The 20327-nt window shown below is 39.9% G+C and overlaps 3 protein-coding genes across 5 annotated transcripts; 1 reads left to right on the top strand and 2 right to left on the bottom strand.

Annotated features, from left to right (window-relative positions):
* Positions 1 to 146: 146 nt before the first annotated feature.
* On the bottom strand, positions 147 to 11303 carry pigx (phosphatidylinositol glycan anchor biosynthesis, class X). Of its 2 annotated transcripts, none has more exons than XM_024421521.2 (6): positions 11191 to 11303; positions 9989 to 10070; positions 2566 to 2701; positions 2200 to 2404; positions 1925 to 2025; positions 147 to 407 (listed from the first exon to the last, which is right to left on the bottom strand). In XM_024421521.2, exons 2-6 carry the CDS (start codon positions 10045 to 10047, stop codon positions 249 to 251), a joined length of 660 nt encoding a protein of 219 aa, XP_024277289.1. In that variant the 5' UTR covers positions 10048 to 10070; positions 11191 to 11303; the 3' UTR covers positions 147 to 248. The 2 variants fall into 2 exon arrangements, with proteins under 2 accessions (XP_024277289.1, XP_024277287.1); XM_024421519.1 differs by lacking the exon at positions 11191 to 11303 and adding an exon at positions 10552 to 10693.
* On the top strand, positions 10719 to 12644 carry cep19 (centrosomal protein 19). Its single transcript, XM_024421528.2, has 2 exons — positions 10719 to 11217; positions 11794 to 12644. Exons 1-2 carry the CDS (start codon positions 11082 to 11084, stop codon positions 12144 to 12146), a joined length of 489 nt encoding a protein of 162 aa, XP_024277296.1. The 5' UTR covers positions 10719 to 11081; the 3' UTR covers positions 12147 to 12644.
* On the bottom strand, positions 12356 to 20122 carry ing5a (inhibitor of growth family, member 5a). 2 transcript variants are annotated; one of them, XM_024421523.2, is made up of 8 exons: positions 20002 to 20122; positions 15509 to 15580; positions 15180 to 15346; positions 14904 to 15015; positions 14709 to 14808; positions 14481 to 14616; positions 14292 to 14353; positions 12356 to 14212 (listed from the first exon to the last, which is right to left on the bottom strand). In XM_024421523.2, exons 2-8 carry the CDS (start codon positions 15534 to 15536, stop codon positions 14173 to 14175), a joined length of 645 nt encoding a protein of 214 aa, XP_024277291.1. In that variant the 5' UTR covers positions 15537 to 15580; positions 20002 to 20122; the 3' UTR covers positions 12356 to 14172. The 2 variants fall into 2 exon arrangements, with proteins under 2 accessions (XP_024277291.1, XP_024277290.1); XM_024421522.2 differs by lacking the exon at positions 20002 to 20122 and adding an exon at positions 18655 to 18800.
* Positions 20123 to 20327: the final 205 nt, after the last annotated feature.

Below are 20327 nucleotides of genomic sequence, written 5' to 3'. Positions count from 1 at the left end.
ACCCAGGTTCAAACAGCATTTTGGTTGAGGTTGTTCAACTCTACATGTCTATAGGCCTACAGTACCATATAGCAGAGTCAATGTATAGTACATTACTTTCAAGGATCCAATCAACGGTTCTTTGATGACACAAAAACATATGGAAGCAGTGTGCCAATTATTTAATGTTTTAAAAAGTCATTGGGAAAAAAGCTAAATAGTCTAGTTGCAAATTAATCCCTGGGGATTTCTTACTGTACAGTACATTATTAAATCAGTATAGCATTGTCTAAAAAAACACCATGCATCCAGATACTTCTTGAAAGGATGACACAGCACAGCAGTGTGACAAGCAGAGTTCCAGCACACACAGGCTCCACCAGAGACCCATCACCAAGTGGTATCTCCAAACTCACAGGATCCTGCTCCTAAAAATAAATAAACATTTGGATAAGTGGATTCAAGTCATTTTCATATTCACAGTTGGTACGTTTTGAAACATCGTTATTGAAAATAAACAAGTTAGTTACTAAGTATGATAGTAATGATACATTCAACACTACATTGCATCACATCCGGCCGTGATTGGGAGTCCCATAGGGTGGCGCACAATTGGCCCAGCGGCGTCCGGGTTTGGCCGGGGTAGGCCGTTATTGTAAATAAGAATTTGTTCTTAACTGACTTACCTAGTAAAAAAAAAAAGTGGACTCCAAACATCATTTAGTGTTACCAAAACACACACACACAAATGTATGCGGACAGCCCTTAAAATTAGTGGATTCGGCTATTTGCCGTTGCTGACTGGTGTATAAAATCGTGCACACAGCCATGCAATCTCCATAGGAAAACATTGGCAGTAGTGGCCTTACTGAGGGAGCTCAGTCATTTTCAGCGTGGCACCGTCATAGGATGCCAATTTTTCAACAAGTCAGTTCGTCAAATTTCTGCCCTGCCAGAGCTGCCCCGGTGAACTGTAAGTGTTGTTATTGTTGTGTGGCAACGTCTAGGAGCAACAACGGTTCAGCCACGAAGTGGTAGGCCACACAAGCTCACAGAACGGACCAACGTTCTGTGAGCCGTAAAAATAGTGTGTCCTCGGTTGCAACAATTATTACAGAGTAACAATGCCTCTGGAAGCAATGTCAGCACAATAATGAAAAGGGTTTCCATGGCGGCACACAAGCCTAATGTCACCATGTGCAATGCCAAGCAAATGGTGGATTGGTGTAAAGCTCGCCGCCATTGGACTCTGGGGCAGTGGAAACGCGTTCTCTGCAGTGATGAATCACGCTTGACCAGCTGGCTGTCTGGACAAACTAATTGAGGTTTGGCAGATTACAGGAAAATTCTACCTACCCAAATCCATAATGCCAACTGTAAAGTTTGGTGGAGCAGGAATAATGGTCTGCGGCGGTTTTTCATGGTTCGGTCTAGGCCCCTTAGTTCCAGTGAAGGGAAATATTACCGCTACAGCATACAATGTCATTCAAGACGATTCTGTGCTTCCGACTTTGTGGCAACAGTTTGATGAAGGCCCTTTCCGGTTTCAGTATGACAATGCCCCCATGCACAAAGCGAGGTCCATCCAGAAATGGTTTGTCGAGATCAGTGTGGAAGAACTTGACTGGCCTGCACAGAGCCCTGACCTCAAACCCCATCGAACACCTTTGGGATGAATTGGAACACAGGTGATAAGGCCTGGCTCACAGTCGAACATCAGTGCAAAACCTCTAATGCTCTTGTGGCTGAATGAAAGCAAGTCCCCGCATCAATGTTCCAATATCTAGTGGAAAGCCTTCCCAGAAGAGTGGAGGCTGTTATAGCAGCAACGGGGGGGACCAACTCCATATTAATGCCCATGATTTTGGAATGAGATGTTCGACAAGCAGTTGTCCACATACTTTTGGTCATGTAGTGTATGCGACAATGTCATTGGCTGATTTACCTGTAGATGTTGGATCTCAAGCCATTGGCATATGCTTAAGTTGTGGACAGTGCAGGGTGCGTCCACAATTTTGTAAGGAGGGAAGGAAATGAGCTGTGTACCTTAAAACAAAATAAAAACTAGTTATAATGGTAAAAACAAGCATATTTGCCATAAAATAAGTTGGTCCACTTCCAATAACCAAAGGTTAATGTTATTTACAGACACAGCATAATCTCCCTGAAGGAAATTGGGAAGTATGGTTATGCGTAAAAGATATAAACACGATGACTCACATGTATCTGTCCTGAGTATTAGCTTTGGAAGTTTAATTTCAACAAGTTCAAATCTCTTCCCTGCAAGAGAGGGCTTGTGATAACGGCCATGGATAGGGAGTGTTGCTTTGAGAATTCCTTGGTCCAGAGCAGGATACACAAGAACAAGGAATTCCTCAGATGTGTGTGCTGGAGCCTCCAAGTCAACCGCTGAACCCAAAAGCACCTAACAGAAAAAGATCATCAATTGTGTTACTTAGCATAGCATGTATTAGGTTTGGCCTAACATAGATCTCAGAATTGGCAGATGGAGTTGGGTATAATAATTTGATCCTGTACTTTTCTGTACTGTGGTTGTATAATGCTACGGTCATTGTCATTTTCTACCTGTAAACCAGTGTCCTCTTTCAGAGATGCAAGTTGATATTGATCAATATAGATCCCACTGGGTAGTCTGTGAACCAGCAGAGTCTCGAGGCCATCTGGAAAACCAGGACCGAAGTCAACTGTGGTGACCAGGTCTCTAAAAACAGAGGGACCATACAACCTAACATTAGAAACAGTTAAAAAGTAAACAGCTTCTCAAATGTGCGTCACCCAATGTTAGCCCTATGCTAACCTCACCAGATAGGCTGATGCAGAATAATCAGTTATCAAATATTTTACACTTTATATCCACCAACCAATGGCATTTCTTAAAATAGGTCAACCTTGGTAACCAGTGAGATATTTTAAACCTACAAATTCTGGTTTACTTTTGTTCCATTGGTCTGTGTCAAAATGTTGTGTGACAATATTGCATTGATGCATCCTTAAATAGACTACAAGCTATTAGTACTAACAGACAACATTTTTGAATACATTACAAAATCCCAGGCTTCTGCCTATCTATTTCACACACGTGTGCTTTCACAGCAATACAGATTTAGGAAGAATCAGACGTGTGCTTTCACAGCAATACAGATTTAGGAAGAATCAGAAACCCAGCAGCGAGCTGCCCAGTGATGCAAGCCTAGCAGACGGGCTAAATGCCTTTCATGCTCACGTCGAGGCAAGCAACACTGAAGCATGCATGACAGCACCGGCTGTTCCTGATGACTGATCACTCTCTCCATAGCCGATGAGAGTAAAACCTTTCAACAGGTCAACATTCAAAAGGCTGAGGTGCCTGCTGGATTACCAGGACGTGTACTCAAAGTATGCGCGGACCAACTGGCAAGTGTCTTCATTGATATTTTCAACCTCTCCCTGACTGAGTCTAACACCTACATGTTTCAAATAGACCACCATAGTCCATGTCCAAGAACACCAAGGTAACCTGCCTAAATGACTACTGTCCCGTAACACTCACATCTATAGCCATGAAGTGCTTTGAAAGGCTGGTAATGGCTCACAGCACCATCATCCTGGAAACCCTACACCAATTTGCATACCGCCCCAACAGATACACAGATGACGCAATCTTAATCGCATTCCACACTGCCCTTTCCCACCTGGACAAAAGGAACACCTATGTGAGAATGCTGTTAATTGACTACATCTCAGCATTTAACACCATAGTGCCCACAAAGCTCATCACTAAGCTAAGGACCCTGGGACTAAACACCTCACTCTGCACCTGGATCCCTGACGGGCCGCCCCCAGGTGGTAAAGGTAGGCAACAACATCTGCCACACTGATCCTCAAAACATGTGCCACACAGGGGTGCATGCTTAGTCCCCTCCTGTACTCCCTGTTCACCCACAACTGCGTGGCCTAGCATGACTCCAACACCATTATTACATTTGCTGACTACACAACGGTAGTAGGCCTGATCACCGACAGCGATGAGACAGCCTACAGGGAGGTGGTCAGAGACCTGGCAGTGTGTGTCAGGACAACAACCTCTCCCTCAACATGAGCAAGACAAAGGAGCTGATCGTGGACTACAGGAAAAGGAGGGCCGAGCACACCCCTAATCTCATCGAGGGGGCTGTAGTAAGCGGGTTGAGAACTTCAAGTTCCTTGGTGTCCACAGCACCAACAAATCTAACATAGTCCAAACGCTTCCTGCCATCCAGGATCTCCATACTATGCGGTGTCAGAGGAAGGCCCAAAGAAATTCTCAAAGACACCAGCCACCAATAACGGACTTCTCTCTGCTACCGCACGGCAGGCGTTACCAGAGCTCCAAGTCCAGGTCCAAAAGGCTCCTTGACAACTTCTACCCCCAAGCCATAAGACTACTAAACAATGAATGAAATGGCTACCCGGACTATTTACATTGAAACCACCCCCCCTTATTTTTTATATTTTTTTTATACTGCTGCTACTCACTGTTATCTATGCATAGTCACTTTACCCCTACCTACATGTACATCTTACCTCAATTACCTCGACTAACCTGTACCCCCGCACATTGACTCGGTACCGGTACCCCCTGTATATAGCCTCGTTATTGTGTTACTCGTTTTACTTTAGTTTATTTTGTAAATATTTTCTTGACTCATCTTTACCAACAATGCAGTTATGGGGTTGTAAATATTTCACTGTTGTAGTCGGCGCATGGGACAAATAAGATTTGATTATACAACATGTAAGTTTATATTCGTACACTCATGGGCTTGTCAAATACCAGTAATTTACCCTTACTGCTATGACTAAAGTCTTGTTCACACTGCAGACCTTAAATGCTCAAATACTGTGTACGTTTTGGATTACTGACTGTCCAAACAGCAAGTTGCAAGTGACCAAATCAGATTGGTTGTCATTTGCAGACATGACTACGCTAGCAGTCCTAGTAAGGATGGGTGTGTGAGCAGTGGTGGAGGCTGATTGGTGGTGGTGCTTGTGCCTCCTATCACTTAGCTTGCTAGTTGCTACATAATTTCTAAGGTGATCATGCCTGCCATTGACGTTTCCCAGTTGCTTTGAGTGTTCAAAATCAGTGTATGAACACTTAAAGCCTCAAAGAATAAGATCCAACTTTTAAAACACGTCCTTTTCAGCTAACCACAGCAGTCAACTAGCTAGCTGTTAATTAAACTTTCTAGTACGTTCACCATTTTTTTGTAAACAACTAACAAGCTAGTTAGCTACCACATGTTTTTGTCAAAATAACAGTATGCCAAATAAATCAGATTTGACCGTTCAGACATGTCGCATGGCCAGGAATCAATGGTGGTTTGAAATATCCGATTCCATGTGCTTTTTGGCTGTTCAGAATGCAGAAAAAAATCTAAATGTAGAATCACATAGGAGTCAAATCCAAAATAGGATGAGTCAAACTGCCAGTGTGAATAAGGCTTAAATTAGTGGTGTGATCCACTAAGACGGTAAGCCCAGAGTCAGCAAGGTACGACAGCCTTGAGTTTGAATCCCCCTCAGGGCCAGGTTTTTATTTGAGAGAAGAAAAATACAAGTTGTCAGACACCGTCTCAACTGCGTGATTGTTGTCCTCACCAGGGTCTTGACCTGACTGCAGTTTGGCTTCGCAACAGACTTCAGTGGGCAAACGCTCACCGTCGATGGCCACTGGCACGCTGGAAAAGTCTGCTCTTCACAGATGAATTAATGGAGTGGGACACCATTCCACAGGCCAATCAACAGCCTGCTCAGCTATATGCTAAGGAGAGGTCACCCTGTATGAGGCAAATGGTTGTCATTTTAGATATTAACTGGTTTTCTGATTCACGCCCCTACTTTTTTAGGTATCTATGACCAACAGATGCATATCGCCATTCCCAGTCATGTGAAATCCATAGATTAGGGCCTAATGAATTGATTTCTGTAGCTCAGTAAAAATCTTTGAAATTGTCGCATATTGCATTTATATTTTTGTTCAGTGCAGTTGCACAGAACAGAGAGATGAGCACAGTGAAAAAAAGATCCTAAGGAATTAACCATTTGAAAAATGGAAATCATTTGTGCTTGGGTTGACCCCAAGTCGGGAAGATAGGCAGCAACACCTCCGCCACCCTGATCCTCAACACGGGGACCTCCACTGGGGGTGCGTGCTCAGCCCCCTCCTGTACTCCCTGTTCACCCATGACTGTGTGGCCACGCACGTCGCCAACTCAATCATCAAGTTTGGTCCCTTCACACAGACAGCGTGGTGAAGGCACAACAGTGCCTCTTCAACCTCAGGAGGCTAAAGAAATGTGAGAGTCTTAGGGGCCAAGCCACAAACTTCTACAGATGCACCATTGAAAGCATCTTGTCGGGCTTTGCACCATCCACAAGCGCAGGGCTCTCCAGAGGGTGGTGCGGTCAGCCCAACGCATCTCACCAGGGGCACACTGCCAGCCCTTCAGGACATCTACACGCCACGGTGTCACAGGAAGGCCAAGAATATCATCAAGGACTTCAACCACAGCCTGTTCAGCCCACTACCATCTAGAAGGGGCATCAAAGCTGGGACTAAGAGACAGCTTCTATCTCCAGGCCATCAGACTGTTAAACAATCATCACTAGCCGGTACTCTACCCTGCACCTTAGAGACTGCTGCTCTATGTACATTGAACACGGGTCACTTTAATAATCTTGACATACTGTTTCAACCACGTTATATGTATATACTGTATTCTAGTCATGGTTCATCCTATAAGACTTATTTTAAATGTTTTCCCAGATTGTGTGTATTTTATTGCTAGGTATTACTGCACAGTTGGAGCTAGAAACAAGCATTTTGCTGCACCTGTGATATCTGCAAATCTAAAAGATGTGCAGGCTAAACAGCATTTGCTGTTGAATTGCTACATTTTGTATATTATTTACAGTTGTAAACACACCCTGAAAGCACTGAATGGTCTTGTGTAATCACCTTATTAAAAATGCCCACACCATTACAATTACTTATTTGAGCTATCAGAGCTTACCCACGATTGATGTTGCACTATGATTTAAAGTCAACAAGTCATAATTTTAGTCAAAGTATGATATATATGGGATGATGTAACATATTCGAACTGCCCACTTCATGCAAATCTGTGTGAATGTGATGTATTTTCCTATTTAGTTTCATGGCTAGGTTTTATTTGAATGTTAACACCCATCAGCATGGCATTGTTTACATTTTAGTCATTTAGCAGACGCTCTTATCCAGAGCGACTCACATGAACAATTAGGGTTAAGTGCCTTGCTCAAGGGATTCAAACCAGCAACCTTTGTTACTAACCCAATGCTTAACCCCTAGGCTACCTGCCACCCCTTTATTAATTAATCAAAAACAGCTGCAAAGTCATTTCTCTCAGCAACAGAGATGAGCCAAAAAGCCTTGTGTCCACTTGGCCACCTGAGCAAATTAAAATAGAATAACATTAGTTTGCACCCCTTAACTATTTCTATTGCGGATTTGAGGCCGCAATTATGGAAGACGACAAATCCAGAACCAGCTGGCTAATTTTTTGAATACATCGTCGTAAAATAAACAGCAACAGATAACATTAGTTAGCTAGATAAGGATATCATGCTAGCTAGCTACACTGACAGCTGTCAGTGCCCCATTTGTTGATGTTTATCAACTCCAGACGGAATTCGTGAATATGTATAAGTGGTCTTCAGGAGGTGGAACCTAAACATGCATTTCCTCTCTAGAACAGGAAATGACATCAAAATAGTGGCAGCATCTTCCTCTGGGGATGGGTCCTTTAATTAGGCATAGAGCGTGCAATAGAATGCATTGATTGGCAGGTGTACTGTAGAATGATAAACTTTCCTTTAGTGTGGAACTCGCCTGCGTGGGTTCAAGTCTGTGGGTTCGAGTCCGGACTCACAATAAACTTCTTTAAAATAATGAAACACTGTTACTGGAATCTGTAGGATGATAATGCTCTTATGAAAAGTGTTTGTTCAAGTCCATCTACGTTAATATTTAATTGGCTGATGCATTACTTGATCCAGATGACAGTGATAATTTCCTGGTGAGGTCAGCCAAAGATTATGGATATACTGGCAAGATACAGGTCTTTCCGCCCTAAAAATGGGAGTCGTTGTCAACAAAGCGGTACGGTGGGCTATATATCTAGTAGAGGTCGACCGATTAATCGTAATGGCTGTTTAATTAGGGCTGATTTCAAGTTTTCATAACAATTGGAAATCTGTATTTTTGGGCGCAGATTTTTTTATATTTTTTACATTTCTTTATTTAACTAGGGAACAGATTCTTACTTTCAATGACGGCCTAGGAACGGTGGGATAACTGCCTTGTTCAGGGGCAGAACGACAGATTTTCATTGTCAGTCTGGGGGATCCAATCTTGCAACCGTACAGTTAACTAGTCCAACGCAATAACGACCTGCTTCTCTCTAGTTGCACTCCACAAGGAGTCTGCCTGTTACGCGAATGCAGTAAGCCAAGGTAAGTTGCTAGCTAGCATTAAACTTATCTTATAAACAATCAATCATAATCACTAGTTAACTACACATGGCTGATGGTATTACTAGATATTATCTAGCGTGTCCTGCGTTGCATATAATCTGACTGAGCATACAAGTATCTGACTGAGCGGTGGTAGGCAGAAGCAGGCGCGTAAACATTCATTCAAACAGCACTTTCGTGCGTTTTGCCAGCAGCACTTCGTTGTGCATCAAGCATTGCGCTGTTTGACTTCAAGCCTATCAACTCCCGAGATAAGGCTGGTGTAACCGAAGTGAAATGGCTAGCTAGTTAGCATGTGCTAACTAGAGGGACGGAAACTATACGGTTACACTGGCAATACTAAAGTGCCTATAAGAACATCCAATAGTCAAAGGTTAATGAAATACAAATGGTAGAGGGAAATAGTCATATTACTACAACTTAACTTCTTACCTGGGAATATTGAAGACTCATGTTAAAAGGAACCACCAGATTTCATATGTTCTCAGCAACTGAAACATTAGCTTTCTTACATAGCACATATTGCAGTTTTACTTTCTTCAACACTGTTTTTGCATTATTTACTTGAGGCTAAATTGATTTTATTGATGTATTATATTAAGGTAAAAGTGTTCATTCAGTATTGTTGTAATTGTCATATTACAAATAAAATAAAAATTGTCCAATTAAATCGGTATCGGCTTTTTTGGTCCTCCAATAAATCGGTATCGGCATTGAAAAATCATCGGTCGACCTCTAATATCTACCGCCTATCCTGTCTTTGGATTGGTGGATACATCTGATTATTGTAATATTTTTTGAATATTCAATGAGGGTTGTTGATGTCAACCGCCTGTCTTCGATGGAGATGCTATGCTACTAGCCTTGTGCCATGAATTTGCAGAGACAACGGCAATATAAAGTGTTTTTTCCTCAAAGTTGCCGGGATGTCACGTGTCCTACTTATCAGTACACTCCTAACAACTTAATAAGCATTAGGAAACTTCCTTTTTTAATATTTTTAATTCAACACTCATTGACCTCCATACAAAAATTCCTCGCTTGGTGGGCGAAACACAGAAATTATACAAGACTAGTGAAGAACCAGTGCACTACCTCTGAGGGGAAAAAAATCAAATATATTTTTAAATTAATATTTTAAATTAAATTTCAGGGGGTGCTACAGCACCCTCAGCACCTCTACTTCCCATGGCTATGGTTTGCATAGGTCTAACGTGTGCCAGATTATCCAATGGAACCAGTTACAATGTTGACAATTTTGATTTTCTCAGTCTATGTGCATCAGACACTGTTTAAATGGAACTCTTTCTAATGTTCGCAAGTATGGCCCCAGAGTAACCAAAGATTAGGAGTCAAAATCAGATGTCAACATCTTTCAATTGCATTTATTAGCTATGCTCTTGGTAACCTTGCAGATGTCTATTCGCCAGATGGTCATCTTACAGTTAGTTACCTGTGAAAACCATTTTTGCTGACATCCATCGTTACTGATACAGTCTCCAGCCATGTCATGGACAAACCACAGCTGTTCTCGTCTGCAAAAAAAGGGTCAGAGGCTTTGTACATCACATGAAAAACTAGCAGCCATCTAAAAGCATAGGGTCAGTGACTGTCTGTGTGGACATTGTTGGTTGACAATTTGTCAATCCAGTGTGGCTCTGCTGTTTGCACCTAACTTCATACATTGAAGATTAGCTACTGTGCATAGCTACCTGTGAAAAAGACTGGCTGAACGAATGGCATGACACATTTGATGTGTAACGTTAACTAGCTGGTAAACAATTTGCAGGTCACTTCGATACCTTTACTTTTTTGTAGCAGGTTAGGATACTGAGGTCAAGGTTAGCGAAATGCTATCCTAGCTAAATTACCTGCTACGAAAAAGCACTTTATCGAAGTGGCGCAAGCTAACGTTACGTTAAATACATAACGTTACTAGCCATCACCCTTCAATCGCCCTCAATGAACATTGTCGGATTTATTCCAAATGACTTTCTTTGATGTGTTATCATTTACCTGCTTGCGTTGATCCAAAAAGAACCAAGTAAACAGTACATGTGCTGAAAAATACAAACATGAATATATTGTCTTCCGAAAACCCTGGGCGATGCTAGAAATGTCAGCCAGCTACGTCATGTGTTTACGGAAACAAACTGAAATTAAGGACCCATTCCAATATGCGGTTCATTATGAAGACAGACAAATATATATTATTCTCACATTCAAATTAATTACGATAACTTCATAGAAAATCTTAACGGTGAAGACATTTTTTTTGACCTGCTGTGAACAAAAGTAGAATCCATCTTCACCCCATAGCGCACAGGCAATTGGAGTGTAGGCCAAGATTTGGACGAGGTTTGAGAAACTAGCTGGGTCGATTCGTTTGATTTTTTTTTTTGCGTGCCTGCCTTTCAGTATTTTGTTTATTTTCAAAAAACTCAAGATAGTATGCATGTCAAACATGTTTGCGAGCTAATTACCTTGCGAGGTACTTTGATAAATCTACATAAAACGTTCGTATAAGTAAAATAAAATACTCAACAATGCCTTTTGTGGCTAAACGATGCGGTGTTCAATTCAGCCCACCATCAATCGTTTTAATTTATGAAAGTAATGTTAAGGATACAAACAAGATCCGCAAAAGAATCATACCTGTGAGGAACTTCACGAACTGTTCAGGTAGGAAAACTACATAGTACACTGCTGATCACAGAAAGGATGAGCATCCCCTAGTCCAGCATTTTCCAAACTCGGACCTGGGGACCCCAAGGGGTGTTTGTTTTTTGCCCTTGCACTACACAGCCGATTCAAATAATAAAAAGCTTAATGATTAACGTTAGTTGATTATTTTAATCAGTTATGTAGTACTAGGGCAATAACCAGGACCACGTTTGGGAAACGCTACCCTGGTCACCCTTGTTATGGAGAGCTTTCAGATGGCATAGTGATCTCCCGAATTATTTTAGTGTCAGATCAATACATATGGCAACACATTGCTATACTTATTAACTTGTCCAATGCAACAACTGAAATTCTAGATGGACAACCCACAAGGCAAATAGATCATAGAAAATACTTTCCCAACTAGTATTTGAGAGCTGCAGAGTACAGGTTTCATTACAAGCCCAGCACAGAAACACAAGAGGAACACCTGCACTCTTCTTGAGGATTTATGGTTGGTGACCACCACTAAAAGGTGTTTTACCCATATAGATACTTAAAACATGAGGTAATCTTATTCTATTTCACCCACAGATTGCTGCATGGCTGCGGAGAGAATGAAGCACCATATTCGGCATAGGGCATACCTGGAGAGTGTTTCATTGGGGCAACTGGAGAGGCTTCATATAGTGCTGCGGGATCACATGCAGGGCCACAGCCTGGAGCACACTCTAGCCTCCCTCCGCCTGGACCCTGAGGAGGACCTCAACAAGCTGGATGATGAGGAGCTTGCACGCAAGAAGGCCCAAATGGACAAAGTCTTTGAGCGCAACCGAAGGCGGAAAGATGACCCTGACTTTGTCTATGACCTGGAGGTGGAATTTAAAGGGGAGGTTGCTCGGGAACCATGCAGCTGGGATGAAGAGGAGTCTGATGATGGGTTTTAAAAGAACACAGATCAGACTGGGAGTGTTTCGGTTTGTCAACAAAGCACCCTACCTGATCTTTAGTGATTGAATAATACTCATTCCTTTGCACAGGGCAGTTGTTATTCTGGCCCTTTTGCTCAATTAAGCCATCAACAACAACCATATCCAACTGGACATGGATAAAAATAAACATTTAAACTAATATCCTTACAGATGCTATTGAAATATTGAGTAGTTGTACATCTTTATTGATATGAAACTTACATTTACAAAATACAAGTACTTTGTCTCCTTGACCCTCTGTTTCAACAGCATTATACTTGTACAAGATTAGTTAACTGTGAATATATCAGACAAGTTTATGCTAAACCCCTAAGAATCCCGAACAATTATCTAAAGTAACAATCTTTGGAAAGTAATATTCTTGTTACATGTCGTTGTCAACATTGTAGCCTATATCAAGTACAATAGTATTGTGTAAGGTTTGAATAAAAAGTAGCACATACAACTATCAAATATCATCTGAATCTCTACATTTAATTTTAGGTCAACAAAATATTCAAAAGCAATAGCAGTGGTTTTTTACAGTGGATAATAGCTCAGAATCATTTATGTTCAATTTCTTCAAATAACCAGGTTTCTATCCAACCATTTCATGCAGATTAATTACCTGACTTTTTTTTTTACTCACGGCAGGCCTCATGGAAACGGTACATTTCCCAATGTCGCCAAAACAAAATACGCAAGACAAAGTGGGACATTGACACGATTGCAGTGATAATGTTTTTACACGCAAATATTGCCATATAAAAACCGCAGTAAACTTGAAGTCATGCAATGAATGATATGTTGTTGTTCTACTAACACGAAGTGAAAAAGCATGCAGAGTTTATCGGCAGTTAAGTTAAAGTTCGTCATAAGTTATGAAGTTTGTGAAATAAGTTATGGTGGTTAAGTAGACGGCAGGTAGCCTAGCGGTTAAGAGCATTGGGCCAGTAATGGCCAGTAACCACAAAAGAATCCCAGAATCCAAAAAAGGTGAAAAATCTGTTGATGTGCCCTTGAGCAAGGCACTTAACCCCAATGGCTCCTGTAAGTCACTGGATAAGAGCATATGGTGATGAGCTTCATGCAAATTTCCACTAAATGTCAAAGGCTATAATTTGAATGATGCTTGGCTGCTTATTATCAACTAAAAGTGATCTGGCTTTTTTCTATACCTCATCATATAACCTACCCTGTCCGAACTGTCTATAGACCATTATCACAACAGTTTTTGTGACAACCATCGGAAGTTTGATGGAAATGCAGTTCGTATTCAGATTATATGCATGAAAATCAGTCGCAAATTAGATGGAAACCTAGCTACTGCTGGTCTTTCATACTTTATAGCAGTTTGAATAAGATATCTTTGGAACACCATTCCCCAGAGTTTTTTTCCTTTTGTATCTAGGCATTGTTAATAATTAGTGGTGAGCAGTTGATTTTAATTCAAAGTGCTTTAATGCTTGCTGGTTATGTTGGCAAAGAAATCCCAGTAGCTTCCTAAATGTCTGACCATTATCACCATCATACATTCAAGAGCGGGCAACTGCTTTTGACAGTCGATATAAAAATATAGTACACCTTTTACCAGATAGCTTATTAGTCCAAAAATGGACGGAGTGAACATTTTTGTTTGCTTGGTTTAAGATCTTTTGGCAGGATTCAAGATTGTTGTATACATATTTTCTGCATGTGTGTGCTTGAACCCAAGAGGTAGCTAGGCAACTAAAATGCAGGCACAAATGAGATCATAACACTTGGACAGATTGTTTTTTAAATAACTAAACCATGGAGAAAATGTATTATCAACAGCAGTTAAATGTGTTTGTCAAATACTAAAACCTTTACAAATTTCAAGTACTTTGAATAAAAGCTTTGTATTTAGACCATCATATTTATGCACAGCCATAATAGAAAGGGAAATATTTTTGTAAATATATTACACTATTTTACTACAGACAAAAAAAACACATTTATAGAAAAGTACTTAAGAAATAGATCATTTTTTCTTCTTATCCTGGGTGCATCGTGGACAAAACCTGAAAGAGAATAGACTAAATACAAGATGTACAAAAAAGTAATGCGTGTAATCACCAACTTTGTAAAAGATTCACCTACCATTTTCCCTTTGGCTTTGTAGCAAGATCAACACAAGCAAAGTGAAACCACTCAATTGGGCACTGTTTGAATAAGTGAAAACATTGGTAAGAAGACAGTAATCTTTCAATTCACTTCTTGGATCTACCTAAAAATGCCACTAATTTCAAAGCATTCTTTGGAATAAAAAGACAACCAATAAAAACTTACATCAGGGTTATCACATCCAATCATCTCTCCATATGACACTTGATGGCACAAGCAGTATGTTGGCTCATTTGGATCAACTGGCATGTCCAAAACATCTGACGGTTGCATTGGCAGGAGAGCGTCACTCAATTCTGGGCTACAGATATTAATGGATAAAATGACATTGAGTTAGAGTAAAAACCAGGCAGACACATAGATAGTATTTTGTTTATACAATCTTTTCTATACCTGTTTTTAAGCTTTTTCTTCCTGGGAGAATCCTCATCCGATGATTTCCTGCCTCTCCCCTTGGGTCCACGCTTCTCCCTCAGTCCCCGACCTTCACCCTCTGAAGCAGATATTCACAGATGTAACTAACTTCCATGTGCACATGTTGTAAATGTGCTGTAAATGTGCTTTCCCACCGACAGGCTCCCTGCTTACTCTTTAACCCTCTTCCTTCTGGACTGTCATAGCCACTCACTTCCAGCTTCTCTTTCAGCTCATTCTCAAATCGGGCCAGGTCTGCATCCAGCCTGCGGATATGCTTGTCTACCTATGACATGCAAACAATTACTTTGGTCAATAGATAATGCAAAACCAATAAATAGTGACAGTATGACACTAGTTTGTACTCAAATGACAGGTTTGGCGCACTATACAACCAATAGTGAAAGTATTGACATCTTTATGTACTCATGACAGTGTTTGAGCACTGACCATTTCATATGTCTGCATGGCAAGCTGCACTTTGTCATCGCTGAACTCTTTGCACTTGCAGTAAGCACTCTGGATCTTCTGCAGGTGCACAACCCTCTGTTCCGTAGCCAAGTTCCTTACACTTGAGATGTACTCCTCTGCCAGCTTGTCGATCTCTCCTTTTTTCTCTACACATTTGCAGGACAATTTAAATACTGGAAAAGGAATTATGCTGAACAATATAATAGTGATGGGCATGAAACCATGTAGTAAATCAGGTGATCAAAACTAATACAATTTGTAATGTATTTTTTGTGTAGCTTAACTGATGTCAATCTCATGTTTTGTACCTTCAGTTCTATTGTCCAGGTCCCGCATCAGTGAAAAGTTCCTCTGTAGTTCACAGGGCAGATTCTCAATACCTAGAGGAATACATCATGATTGTTAAACGCAGTCATCAGTAACTACAATATCTCATCCTCAGAACAAGATAGGACTTGATGGTAACACATAGCTGACAGCTCATGGTTCATGTTCACTTTTCTACAATGACTACACTGCAGTCTGACGATACTAGATAACAGGTGGCCACAACCAAAATGGATAATGTTAGCCAGGTAGCTGGATCACAACAGCTGTACTAGCAAAATAACTTCAACCTAAATGTTTTCCCCCATGGAAAACAAGGTTGTCACTAGTAACCACAGACACACACACAAAAAAATAATAATTGGCTATGAACAATGAATGAAAGCATTAGTCTTTATTTAAGGTTAGGATTAGGCATGTTAAAAGTGTGGTTACGGTTCATTTTAAAATCAGAAGAGAAATAGCCAGGGTTTAGCCATAATTATGATGACTGTAGTAACTCATGACGCCCAAAATAATCTTGTTTTCCGGTAGAGGATAGCTTCATATCATCTTCCACTCCCTTAAGAAATGTGGCTTTGGGGATTTTTTCTGTAAGGCTATTAAGACTCTATACAAATGGTAACAGCTCTATCAAACTGAAACATGACACCTCACCTAGATTTGAGTTAGGACAACCTCACCTTATTTCGCTCTCTATCTCACTGTATTTATTTTTATTAAGCACCCAACTTCTTACAAAGTCTTTAAATAATAGTCCTGTACAAGGCATTTCCATAGATGGTAAACAAATTATTATAAGCCAGCTGGCTGACGATACTACAATTTTTCCTGAAAGACGCTAGTTAGATTCCCATATCGGTAAATGTGATATAGACCAGATGCTTTGGAAAAGGATTTTATCTTAACATTAATACATGTGAACTCATGGCTGTCAAAGATTGTGTGACAGCCTCATATTATGGTATTCCAGTGAAAGAAGAACTTACATATTTAGGCATAACTAAGGATCAGAAGTCTAGAGGCTTACTACATTGTAACCCTCATATAAAAAAAAAAAAACTAGAAGCTAAATTAATGGCTACATAGGGACTTGTCATTAAAAGGAAGAGTCCTAATAACCCAGGCTGAAGGTCTAGACTAACATATGCCGCTCTATCTTTATATCTTTACGGTAAAATAAGCAAAGAGATAGAAAGTTGAAAAGCATTTGGTCTGTGGAGAAACCGTACCCATTACATTAGGGGAAAAAATGATATAATGGAACACTTGTGTATGGTGGGCTGAATTTTAAAGAATAATTTTAAGATCAATTGGATAAAACCATTCCTAAGAAGACCCCCTTCTATGTGGAACTTTACTCCTCATCATGTCTTCTCTACTTTTGGTGGCCTTCATGTTGGTTTGCAATAATAATATTGACAAAGTTCCAGTGAAACTCTGCTTTTCATCAGGTTCTCTTGTCATAGTCCTTAATTTATCAGCATAATTTTTCTCCACAGATATTATATATGGAATAGTCGGGACATACGGTATAAAAATACTTCTTTGTTATAAGAATATTGGTTCCGAAATATCCTATTGGTGAGTCAACTTGTTAATGAAGAGGGTCTTTTACTTAATTCTAAGGAATTTGTATCACTTTACAAGATCCCTGTAACACCTAAAGATTTTGCAATTGTTTTAGAAGCCATTCCCTCAGGAGTTGCTTTATTATTCTGGAACGTGTAAAGACCCTCACAACATACCTACAATTAACCCGATTGACTCATTAGTAGGAAAAATTTGTTTTTCTTTTAGTCCATTCAACAACAATAGAGCTATATGAGCCTTGTGGCAACAGGATGTTGTATCTATACATTATTGGATTGGTTTTACTGATAATGTCTGTTGGGAAAAAGTTTAGATGTTGCCACACATTAAAATTATTCATAAAAATTCTTGCCAACCACTATATTAAGATGTAAAAAAAAAATATTTAAAAAATCCTAACTTTTGTAATGACCACCCAGAAACAGTGCCACATCTTGTTTGACATTGTATTCATGTAAATGGATCTGTGGCAAGACATCAGTAGATTTATAATTGAACACATTTATGAAGATGTTACACTATTATGGAGAGATATGCTGCGTTGATTCTTTACTTATGATAGAAATAAGTTGAAACAATTTTATGTAATTAATTTCATTATTCTTTAGACCAAAATTTTATATTTCAAATTTACAAAAAAAAAAATGACCTTAAAAACAAATGTAACTATATTTTAAGACACTTAAACATTGTCAACAAAAAAAGTTAGAATTATTCATGTGTATATTCCCCTTAAGGTCCTTGTGTAATGTGATATTGTACCCCCTAGCCCAAACGTCCATTAATATTACACACACACACACACACACACACACACACACACACACACACGTTTCCGATGTACTTTTTGTATGGATTTGTTAATTAAACATTTTTATAAATACGATTATTTTGGGGGATGTGGAACTGGAATTTTTTTAATACTTTGTGCTCGTGACGCACTTTGAAATCAAACATTCCGCCCTGTGTACACCTGACTCGCCGTAGAAAACGAGGTTGCGCCGCTCCCCTTCCCCGCCAACTTGCCAAAGTTACATTGCGGAAAGTGCTCCCTGTTCAGGGAAATTGTCAATCATTATTCGGAACGTGGCTATAGCAAACGAACTAGTACTATCAACCACATTTTATGATACTGGCATGCACCACATATTAATGTACAGGTTGCCGTTTAGTAACTAGCCAGAACATAATCTGTTACTGGTTTACTGCTACAAAATAAACCAAGACAGCGGAAAAATAGACCTCAGTGCGCTAGCTAACATTAGTTATCTAAAGATAGATTAAATGCTATAAACTGAATTGAACGTACAACTTCAATAATATAGTTACTAGAAAACTAACAATAACAGTAAATTAACTAACTAGTTAGTAATGCCGAGAATTTGTAATCTCGCTAACGACACAACATGTGTCTTGCTTGCTAGCTCGCCAAGCTATCTAACGTTAGTTTAGAAGTTCGAGACTGAAAAACAAACACGATTGGAAATGTAGCCAATTAACACAACTGTTCACATTAAGTTAGCTAGATACTCACTGTCGAGGTAATGTTCCAGGTATATTGCCGTCGCCATCTTTTCAATTGTATTTTACAGGACAAGCTAGTAAACTTATTTTTTTGCCAACTAGCTTAGCCGAACGCTAGATACGTTTCTAATTCATGACGTACTCAATTTTCATTGGCTTAAAATACAGGTTTGAATATGTTCTTCTGATTGGATAACTTTAAGGTGTGGCTCCTTCACATTTTAATAAGCTTCAAACAGTAAAGATCATACCCATATTATTATTGTAACATTACGAATAACTACTAATATGACTATTTGTCTTAGATAAAAGTAATTTTGCTTTTCACAAGCTCAGAACGCCGTGAGGAGTACATTTTGTAAATATTGAAAAAAAATGTTTTCGACTTAAAAATGTATACATGTCTGGTTTGATCACATATGGTGGTCGTCAAAGTTACACGAGATGTTAAATCAGTTTGTTTGTCTTGTGCTAGCTAATGTGTTTGCGTTTAAATAATGCAGCTAGGGTTGCCATGTCCGCGGTTTTCCCGAAATTGGGCTACTTTGAAAACATTGTTGCACCTGCGCCCGCCATGGCATTTCTCTGTAAAAATATACAAATATTTCACTGTGGCATGCTGATGCCGAGTGAGTAGTGGGGTGAGCGTTAAGAACACTGCAGGAGGCAATTTAGTCCAGCATTGGCTGAGTCAGGTGAATGAGGGAGACAGATCATCAGCACGTCGTGACAGCTCTTTACCACAGTTCGAAAGAACAATGAGACAGATATTTCACCGAATGTATAAATGTGAAGCATCCGCTTGGCGTTTCCACTGGCACACTGGCCAGGAGCAAATTAATCATAGTGTGCAAGAGCCAAGCACGAGCTAGCGAGATTCTATTGGCGCGGTCTAGCATTATTTGCATATTTTTGTTAAAGAACGCCTCTACTCTGCGTGTGCAATAACTCAATTCGCCCTTGCGCTCATTCTACACAACACAATATTTTTTTACTTTCGCAAACTGGTATAGTCTACAAACCTTACAGTCCACTCTGTTCATAACATATTTTAGTTTTGGGAACAGAAATCAAATATTTAATCGATGAGAACATTTGCACAATGTCGGCCAAAACCCATCTCGTTCCATCTTCTCCCACTGCCACGCTTTTTAAAACTACAATTCCCATCATTCTAATTAAGGACCGGTCAATTTATTGATTATGCAACCACCATATAAAAACCACAGAAGAAGAATGATATTGATTATGACATTCAAAACGAGGCAGTTAGCTAGGTTTGTCGTCTCAGGGCTTTGAAAACAGCGTTCCACAGTTAGTATTTTAGATAGAAGTATGGAATGTGTAACAAACTCACCCCATTCCGTACAAATGTGCGCAACTGCGACATTCAAACGAGGCTGCAAAGAAAACTAATGGGACTGTGTTGACTTAAAAATCTGGGGTGTGTACAACGTTTTTATTTAAGCGTTGATTCGTCATGGTAATGGCTCTATAGTATTGGAGAAAAGTTGAAAAAACTGACCCTCCGTTACATCGTGACGTGTCATGCCGTAACGTACAGCACGCATAAAGCAACTATTTCTGTCTTACAATCGCTCTCCACCAGGTGTAGCACTTCTCTCATCGTTTAAAAAGAGAAATGGACAGTATAAGGGGGATACCTAGTGATTTTTTGCGTCA

The sequence above is a fragment of the Oncorhynchus tshawytscha genome, linkage group LG05, assembly GCF_018296145.1.
Source record: "Oncorhynchus tshawytscha isolate Ot180627B linkage group LG05, Otsh_v2.0, whole genome shotgun sequence".
Lineage (NCBI taxonomy): Eukaryota > Metazoa > Chordata > Actinopteri > Salmoniformes > Salmonidae > Oncorhynchus > Oncorhynchus tshawytscha.
Note: the sequence above shows the minus strand (reverse complement) of the source record. Positions and strands in the feature narration are given on the sequence as shown.

Bases quoted from the DNA above. Each gene is read 5' to 3' on its own strand.
- ing5a (XM_024421522.2), bottom strand. From the start codon at position 18,691: ATGGCGACGGCAATATACCTGGAACATTACCTCGACA. The intron at 15,016-15,179 runs GTCAGTGCTCAA...TGCATGTCATAG, and splicing joins CCATGCAGACATATGAAATG to GTAGACAAGCATATCCGCAG. The intron at 14,354-14,480 runs GTAAGTTTTTAT...TTATTCAAACAG, and splicing joins TTGGATGTGATAACCCTGAT to TGCCCAATTGAGTGGTTTCA.
- pigx (XM_024421519.1), bottom strand. From the start codon at position 10,612: ATGTTTGTATTTTTCAGCACATGTACTGTTTACTTGGTTCTTTTTGGA. The intron at 10,071-10,551 runs GTAAATGATAAC...CTTTTTTTGCAG, and splicing joins TTTTGGATCAACGCAAGCAG to ACGAGAACAGCTGTGGTTTG. The intron at 2,026-2,199 runs GTGAGTCATCGT...TTTTGTTTTAAG, and splicing joins AATACTCAGGACAGATACAT to GTACACAGCTCATTTCCTTC.
- cep19 (XM_024421528.2), top strand. From the start codon at position 11,082: ATGCCTTTTGTGGCTAAACGATGCGGTGTTCAATTCAGCCCACCATCA. The intron at 11,218-11,793 runs GTAGGAAAACTA...TTTCACCCACAG, and splicing joins GAACTTCACGAACTGTTCAG to ATTGCTGCATGGCTGCGGAG.